Raw genomic sequence first — 9,071 nt, 5'->3', positions numbered from 1 at the left:
CTGAAAGATATGGGAAAGTCTTCGTGGGGGGGGGGGTGCGTGGGGATCCATGAGGAAGGCAGAACATCTTGGGCTGGTTCCTCCTGTGGGTTCCTCAGGCTGCCAACAGAACGTCTGCCTTTCCTCCCATGTCACTCCGGGATTGTCTACCGTGGCCTCCAGCTCCCCTGCTCAAGTTGCAAAGGGGAGAAAGCGAAAGGCAGGTCCCGAGTCCTCACCATTGACCGTCAAGATGATCGCACCGACCACCATGATGAGGGTTTGCAGAGCGTCGGTGTAGATGACAGCCCTCAGCCCACCTGGAACGATGCAGGAGGCAACTTTGAAAGGGTTGAGACAACCGGTTGGTACAAAGAGAAAAAAAACTTTGTTGCTCAGGGTTGAACTGTGGGGTCCTTGGTGCCCTCTGAGCTTGGTTGTTTTCTTCCAGATGTTTCATTGCCCAACTAGGTAACACCATCAGTGCTACCTGAAAGTGCTTGAAGGCACCAATGAGGTTACCTTGTTGGGTAATGAGCAAGAAATCAATCGAGCTCAGAGACCACCCTGCACACAATGAGTTGGTTTGCCCCCCCCCAAAGAACTCTAGTTTGTCCGGAACCAAAAGCTAACATGTAGGAAACCTCCTTCAAGTCACCTTCTGGCAGCTTCCTGGACAAGTCTCAACAGGTAGCAACACTCAGTCCTCACCTGCAGCCTGAGATAAGCAGGGCCAGCCTAATTACAAGTTGGATGGGGACAGCACTGGGAGATCCCAAGATGGTAGGTGCAAATAAGAAGGAAATGGCAAACAGCTTGCCTTGTTTCCAAAAAAAACCCTACCCGGGACCTCAAAGCAACAAAACTTAAAGCCACAACCGGGAGCAGAACTTCTGGTTCCACCTGGGGCTGGTGAGATTGGTCCCATTGCCGTCCTGGAGGAGACCAACCGAGGCTGAGATCCTGAGATTTTGGGCAGGGCCGCCCTCTTCATCTCACCTGCAATGGTGTAGACGGCAGTCGCCCCCAGCATCAAGACGGTGGAAAGGTAGAGGTTCCAGCCGAGGCAGATCTGAACGAAGAGGGCTCCAGAGTACAGGTCCGTCTGCAAGAGGAAACCGAGCCTGATTTAATTCGGTTTAAGCCGATCACCTGGGATCTGGCAGGGGAGGTAAAAAGCCACCTTTACAGTGTGGTTTTGTATCCGGAGACACAAAGAGGAGGGCCAAGCCACACAGACACACAATTGCCACAGTCCTACATTTCAGTAAGAAACACTTCGCTCCGGAGTCCTGACACCTAAAGATTTGTTTTGGCAGAAGATTTCAGCTCAGGCATCCCAGTCGGGTCCTGGGAAGCAACAGAGACTCTGTGCAGAATGCCTCCCACCAGGGGCTTCCTTGCCCATCGTCCACAAGTCTCGAGGGGCAAAAATTCCCACGCCAGATTTGGGGATGTGTCCCTTCATGGGGAGGCACACCCAGTGGCCGAGGTGGGGCAGAGAACCCCCAGAAAGCTTTCAAATCCAAACTCTGGATGGGGCAATGCAGAGGCAGGACTTCACCTCACAGCCTGTAATTAATCTGTGGAACTCGCTGCTGTGAGACGTAAGAGGATCGCCAACAGCCCAGATGGCTTTTGGAGGAGACAACACAAACGCAAGGAAAGGGAGAAGCTGCGCTAATGGTTTGTTAGCCGGGATGGTTAAGCCCCGAGTCTGGGAGTCGACTGGAATCCAGGGAAGGATTTCAGTGAATTTTCAGGATGGAGGGAAGGGGAGGAAGGAAACAAATCTTTTTTTTCTTTCCTCAAAATAAATTATTATGGTTGGCCACCCAGTCATCCAGAGGTTTAGCCTGGGTTTGGCATCTTGGTCCACCTACAGACTCCTTCCAAAGACCTGGGATAGGCAGATGTGGATGTTTGATGGTGTTAAAGGCCTCATCGCGGGATGTCAGCTGTTCCGAGCGAAGCTGCCTTTTGCAATTGACCGATGGTGATTGTGTCAATGCCGAAGGTGTTCAAGTAGCGTTCCAGAACTTTTGGGATTGCAGCAAGGTGCCTATTACTATTGGTACTATCTTTGCCTTTTATTATTATTGTTTAATTTATACACTGCCCACATATAAAGAACCCACGGAGGGGGGACTCAGAGATGAAGCCCCCCCTTCGGCTGCTGGAGCTTCCAGCTTCCCGGCCTGGAGGGTGGTGTCTCCTCTCCATTCCTGCTGGCTCAGCAAAGCCCGGCTGGCCTCTGCTGCCTGCCAGGCAAAGGCGGAAGGCGGCAGGCGGGCGATGCCCAGCGCTTTCACTCTCCTGGCTGGAACAATTTCTCCCTCGGGCACCTGCTCCACCCGCCAGTCAGCTGCCAAGCTCTCCCTGCACGCCCAGCCTCTGTGGCAGCTTCGCACTGGGCTACCGAAAAGGCCTTGCCAGCCCTCCACGGAGCCTGGCAGAGGGGCCAACGGCTCTGCCCAGTGTTGCTCTGGTTCCATTCCGTACAAAGCCCAATCAGCCCTTCTGTGTGGCTTCAACAGGCCCACCCACTGCACAAGGAGGTTTTTCCAGAGTCCCAAGGCTGAGCGCGAGAGTCTTGGCTTTCCACCTGCAGCAGAGGGATGCTTGCTTCTGTTTTGCAGTTGCTCACTTCCTTTAGAAACCGACTACACTGCTGGCCACCGGCTTCATCCAACCGTTGGCCATCCCATCCCTTAATCCTGCAGTTGGTGGGAGGGTGCCCGGTCTCTTTTCATGCTGAGTTCCAGGGAAGCACAAAAGGCCCCCGTGGAAAAGGTGTCCCATCACTGTCTCCAAGCCGGAGAAGAGCTCCATTCACCTCACCAATGTGGCTCAAAATTCAGGCATAAAAAGAAAAAGAAAAATCAAAATTCAAAATCCAGACCTCCCAAAAGAACTCCTCTACGGCGGAGGAAGCCATTGGTAAGAGCCCGAGGGGGTTGCCAGGTGCTTTGGGGTTCAGCCTGACAACCGAAACCACCCATTCTGAGCTGCAGAAACCAAGAGGAGGCAGGCAGGTGGTCCCAGAAGGAAACTCTGAATTGAAGAGCCTCTTGCCCGTCTCCTGCTGTGTCCATCACCTTTACAGGTCGGGCTTTTAAAAAAGATGACGGACGCAGCAGGAGACGCTTCAATTTAAACTTATCCCCGGCCTGCATTTAAGGGGCTTTGCTGTGCCCCACAGTCCTATGATTTTGGCACAAACCAGTATTTTCTTGTTTTCCAGCAAACGCCGGCCTGTAGCAAACCTTTGGTTCACTTAATGGCCACCGTCTTCACTTTACAGGTGCTGCAAAAAAAGTCGCGAGGTCACGGGGTGAACCCCCCCCCCTTTGCAATCGTCTCAACCTATGATGGTAATTGCCACATTCACGTGTGAATGAGTCCAGGACTACCTGGAGCCAGGTGCAGATCCCTGACCTAGGTCAGCTGCCCTCTTTCTGCCCCTCCCCCCCAAGCATTGGGCAGATGTGCAGAGACTTTGCTGTCAATGGGACCACCCCACTCCCCGGGAAGAGGGTTGGGCGCCTGGAGCTGGGGGCCAAACCGGCCCCTCCGGGGAGTGACTCAACGGGGCCGTTGGAAAGCCATTATTCCCAGGGACCAGCGCCGTTCTCGGGGCAGCTCGAAGACAGCATCCCTCTGGGGACGGAAAAGACCTGGCCAGGCTGTCAACCATGGGGACCAGCTCCCACGTCACCCCTAGGCGTGACCCAGCGGCCCAGATCACAAGAAAAAGCCGCAGCACACCTGGCGGAATCTACACCTAGGCGAGAACAAAGAGGGAAGCTCAGGTTTTGCTCTGCCCTCCGTTGTGTTTGTAGAGAAGAATTCATCGGGCCAGGCGGGAGCGAAGAGAGGCATGAGTCAAAGAAGAATTTGAATAATTGCCCTTTTCCACCTCAAGCATCCCGTGGGGCTAAACACCCCTTATTATCCGAGGTCCTTCCCTCGCCAATTAAAACTTTGCAGGAACGATCTGATTAGCTCCAGCCAGATGGCCAAGCCTCTTCACCCCCACTTGAGGAAACTGAGGCTGCGCATTGCCAAACTCCTGGCCAAGGGCATCGTTCCTGGCCCTCCAGTCCAGCAATTTCCCTGGCTCCTCTGTGCGTCCTTTTCAGGCCCTCCGTCAAAAGCCCGGAGTTTCTCCTGCCACGTCCTCCATTTCCTTCAGCGTGGAATCAGCCAGCTCTCTGCTTCTCCCGTCAGCCTCAAAGCCTTCCTTCGCAGATCGAGAAGGAGGGGTGGGAATTTATTTTATTTATTTATTTTAATTCCATTTAAAATAAATGGAATGTAAATGTAATCGATAAGTTCGCCATTGCCGGGTGAATGAATAATAGTAACTGCAATATCGTAACCCGCAAGATTTAAGGGTGGCTGAAAAGAAGAAAGAGTTTATAACCGACACGGCCATACAGGAAGTCCTTGACTTACAGCCACAATTGAACCCAAAAATTTGTGTTGCAAAGCGAGACAGTTGTTAAGTGAATCTCGCTCTATTTTATGACCTTTCTTGCCACAGTTGTTAAATGAATCACTGCGGTTGTTTAGTAACGCGGTTGTTAAGTGAATCCGGCTTCCCCATTGACTTCACTTGTCAGAAGGTCGCAAAAGGGGAACAGCGTGACCCCCCAGGACGATGTGACCGTCGTAAGGACACACCAGTTGCCGAGCATCTGAATTTTGATCATGTGACCACGGGGATGCTGTAAGTGTGAAAAACGGTCCTAAGTCACTTTTTTCAGGTCACTAAATGAAGGACTGCCGGTACCAGAGGATAGGAGACCAAGAGACAAAGATTAGGAAGTCAAAGTTGGGAGATTGTGGCATAAACCAGCTGGGGTAGTCGGCACACACTGGGTGCCCTACCAAAGACACTCGGGCAGTACTTGGAAACTGCACAAAATTTCCACCGGCGCAATCCGAAAACGACCGGAGCGCCCCTTGACAGGCCCTTTGGCATTGACAAAATCTCCATCGGTCAATTGCAAAACGGAGCCACTTCCCTCCTGCGGTGATTCGATGACCACCGTCAAACAACCACAGATCCTCGGGAGGGACTGGATGGGTGGATCAAAACACCAAATCCAGTCTAAGCATCTGGCTGACTAGGTGACCAATCATAATTGTTGTTATTGTTACTTTAAAAAACCCAATCCTTTTCCGTGGGAAGAGCCTTTCTGGATGAATCTGAGGGTTTGGCTACACCAGCCCAACCTGAAAGTGGGCTGTGGTTAGCACCTCCCCATCGCCCATCCTCACAGCCTGTCAGACGTCTCCAGAAAACCCACAGCTGCAAAAACATTTCCCCTCCTCCCTCTTTCCCAAACAACCCACCTAGAAAGATAGACTGCTACTGAATAGGGGGGATCTACTGTAGCCAGCAGCCATCGGTGGCATTCTGTCTTTTCAAAGAAGAAACAAAATCCTTTCCGACATATTAGACTCATCACAAACTCTGTGCAAGACAGACATTTTTAACGGAGGCCTCAAAGAAAACTTGAAGCTATCTTTGCACCTGGGCGCTTTGGGAAATGCTTGGAACAGACTTTTGGAACATGGAGACTTAACTGCAAAAAAGTTGGGGGTGTTGGGGGGGGCAGGGAAACTTGGTTGTCAAAGAGTTGAGAAGTAGGAAACCGTCCAGGTGAAGAAGGATGGCTGAGTGGATGGCTGGTGGGAAAGTGGTAGTCAACAGCGCTCCCTGCTGGATAAAGGCATGAGTGCAGCCCCAGGACCCAGGGAGGGAGGGAGGGAGGAAGCTCTACAATTTGGCTTTAACTCCACTTGGACCCACAGGCTGCCCATCACCCCAGGCAGGCTAAAAAAAGGGGGCTAAGCCTAGAGATGCAGAGGAAAGGGGCCACTCACAGATATCTTGGTGAAGATGGAGAGCAGGAGTGACAAGAGGGACAGGCAGACCCGAATTCGCTCCCCTCCAAAGCGTCTCTGGAGATACTCCGGCATGGTGACAATCTGGGGGAAGAGAGGAAAGGTCAGTCTCCAGGCCACCTGAAGGAAACAAAAGGGGAGCGGGGGTGGGGTTGGAGGGGACAATGGGAAACCAGGAGGAGGAGGAGGAGGAGGAGGAGGATGGAGCAAAAGGATGAAGAGCTTTGGATGGACAACCCAGTGCCAGATGGACCCTCCGCGGTGAAGGTTGCGGAGTTGCCGTGTTCTGTGAACCTGCCCCTCGAGATCTGCAAAGCAGCGAGCTGTGTCCACCCATCAAGTGTGGCTTCTTGGTCAGACTCTGGCTCAGCAAGCCTGGATTGGGCTCAACGGGGAAAGAGCAAGCCCCACAGAGACCCCTGCAGGCAGCACCAGCGGGGCTTGAGAGAGCCGGCTCGCACTCACCTCTGCGGAAAGGTAGACGGGAACGAAGAGCCAGGCCAAGGCCAGCAGCACGTAGGTGGCCTAAATGAGGCCGAGAACCAGACAGAGACCATCAGCAGAAGGCGGCGAGGCTGGCGGTCATCCCCAGCCAGGTCCACCACCACCACCCTCATTAGCCAGGCAGAGGGGTGAACCCCAATCCCCCCACCCCTGGGACGCTCCAAAGGGGGAGGGCTGCTCCAACCCGGGTCCAGGCCAGAGCTGAGCAACAGTTGGTCCCCTTACGTTCCACTCAAAGCCGGCCACGGCCAGCCCCCCAGCAGCCCCACTGCTGGCCAGCCCGATGAAGAGGCCTGCTCCTTCACTGCTGGCAAAGAGCGAGGCACCAATCTGCAAAGGAAAAGCACCACGGTCGGACTCTGCCAAACGACGGCAAGAATAGAGCCCTTCGTTCTTTTATTTTATTTACTTATTAAATCTCTGTGCTGCGCATTTCACTACCCAGAGAGACGTTCGGCGGCTTGCGTTAAATTATTATTTGCTCAGAGAGCCACCCTGAGCATCCCGGTGTCAGGAGCGGTCCCACTAACCTATTCAAGCAATAGAGCAAAGCGAAAACTGTGACTCTTGGCTTTAATCATTAACTGGATTGGTTCGGTAAAATATGTAAATCATTGGTGTTACTCTATGCTGTCCAGAGTCAAATAGACAGGTAGTAGATGATACGATAGATAGATAGATAGATAGATAGATAGATAGATAGATAGATAGATAGATAGATAGATAGATAGATAGATAGATAGATAGTGTTTCTTGGCCATTTTAAGATAAGTGATTTCAACTCACAGATTTTCCCAGCCAGCTATGATGGACACAGCTGACAGATATGAACAGCAACAAATATATGCTCATATTCCTTGCAAGAAACCAGGAGGAATCAGTTACACCCAGTTGGAGTTACTCACCGGCCACCAGGCAATGTTCCTTCCAGCCAGAAAGTAACCACTCACGCTGTTCCTACTTGCCCGCCATGACGACTGCAAAGGGAAAGAGAAAATTGAGCCAGAAAAGGGGTGAGATTTATTCGTCTTTTCAGTCTCCCCACCACCTCTTTTCTGGCCCTGCCTCGGCTCCCTCCCTGCTTTCCAAATACCCGGCTGAACCCCTACTTTGCAATAAAACCTCACCCCCTCTTTTATTTACTACCTTTATTCTCTTTAATGGCCCCTATTTTGTTGATTTTCTTGTTTATTAGCTCATTTCAGTCTACTGTCTGAGGTCATGGTTTTCAGTCAATTATATTATTACCCAAGACCACCAACTCAGTCCTTTCTCTCTTCCCCCCCCTTTTTTTAAAAAAAAATTGGCTGCAAATTAGCTCTAATTAAAAAGAAACGTAATCTAACCCTATAACACGACGCTATCCCAGGATTAAAAACAGCCCTTTAAGGAAGGACGTCTCAAGAGACGGGCCTTTCCAGGGAGCACCGGCAGCTTCCATAAATTAACGCCCACTCCGAATGAATCCAGAGGGGTCGGCTTAAAAAACGAGGCTCCCGTACCCAGATGCCAACTGCCAGGTTCAAAAGGAAATATATCACCACCACCGCCAGATCCGGAACGCCGAATTGCGGCGAAAGAGCAGGCATTTCTACGTGGGAATTGTTCTCCATGGATGGACGCCGCCTCTCAGCCTGGGAGAGAAGCAAAGCTCACAGTGGCTTCCTCCTAGCTGTTTCCAAGCCGAGGGGAATTGATCATTAAACCACCCAGTGGTGGAACACTCCCCCCCACACACACCTTCCTCCAAGGCTCAGAGGCTGCCCACGTTTCAGCTAGAACAGCCTCAGATTTGACCCGGGTGGTTTCGACTTGCAGTGGCCAGACGTCTCGTTCCTTCTCATGAGCAGAAGCCAAGGTTGGACCTGCTTCCATTCACCCCTGGATGTCTGTGGAGATTCTCCATCATCCAAGGTCACGGTTGCCCCAAAGGTGCGTTTTTTTCAAAAGGCAACTGGATTTTCTTGGTTTTTGCAATTTTTTTTCCCTTTGAGATGTTTCGTTTCTCATCCAAGAAGCTTTTTCAAGGAAAACCCCCCAAGAAAGTTGCCTCTTGGAAAAGCACCTTTGGGATTCATCCTGGGGGGTCTTGGGATAACTTTCCTCCAGCTGCTATGGAGAGTGGGGGCTACACACATACACACAAACACACGCGGACAATTCAGCCACCTGAAGTGAAGCTTGTCAAACTTTCAGAAGACACCCTGGGAGAAATCCTGGACCTTAAACCGATGCTGGTTTCCGTACCTGGCAAAGCTCTTCTTGAGAGGGTTGGGAACGGGAGCTCCAAGTGGGTGACCTGTGGATCCACACCGGATTTAGCACTGTTAGAAAGAGCTGGACCCCGGGACGTGTTCAAGGAATTAGTCAATCCCTTTCACAGGACGCAAATCTCTCTCCCCGCATTGGGTTAAAGTTTAAAAGTTTAGCCAACCCCTTGGGCAGCTCCAATTTAGTTTCTTCACAAAACGATGGAAGGGGTTTGCTGTCTTCTCCAAGGATTATCTGACTTCCCAGGCTGGTCAATGAGACTTTGGCATCACCTGGTGGCCTCCCCACCCAAGGATGAATTGACTTGGCCCAGCTTTCTGAGATCAGCTAACCATGGCTCAGGGCTGCCCCCTAGTGGTGCTGCATTTAGGAAAAAGGCAAACAAGCATTTTAGAGAGGAC

At 51.7% G+C, this 9,071-nt stretch overlaps 1 protein-coding gene across 1 annotated transcript in view; it reads right to left on the bottom strand.

The window, feature by feature from the left end:
* The window catches only part of SLC5A10 (solute carrier family 5 member 10), a 41,431-nt gene extending 32,816 nt beyond the window's left edge, over positions 1-8,615 (bottom strand). The window contains exons 1-8 of the mRNA XM_083373079.1: positions 8,569-8,615; positions 7,902-8,033; positions 7,305-7,376; positions 6,625-6,729; positions 6,361-6,420; positions 5,875-5,979; positions 979-1,084; positions 219-299 (exon numbers count right to left, since the gene is read on the bottom strand). Of these exons, the coding sequence (XP_083229205.1) occupies positions 219-299; positions 979-1,084; positions 5,875-5,979; positions 6,361-6,420; positions 6,625-6,729; positions 7,305-7,376; positions 7,902-8,012 (640 nt within the window). The 5' untranslated portion in view covers positions 8,013-8,033; positions 8,569-8,615. The remainder of the gene's footprint in view (positions 1-218; positions 300-978; positions 1,085-5,874; positions 5,980-6,360; positions 6,421-6,624; positions 6,730-7,304; positions 7,377-7,901; positions 8,034-8,568) is intronic.
* Between the last annotated feature and the right edge of the window lie 456 nt (positions 8,616-9,071).

This window comes from Vipera ursinii (genome assembly GCF_947247035.1).
Source record: "Vipera ursinii genome assembly, chromosome: 13".
NCBI classification, from domain to species: domain Eukaryota; kingdom Metazoa; phylum Chordata; class Lepidosauria; order Squamata; family Viperidae; genus Vipera; species Vipera ursinii.
Note: the sequence above shows the minus strand (reverse complement) of the source record. Positions and strands in the feature narration are given on the sequence as shown.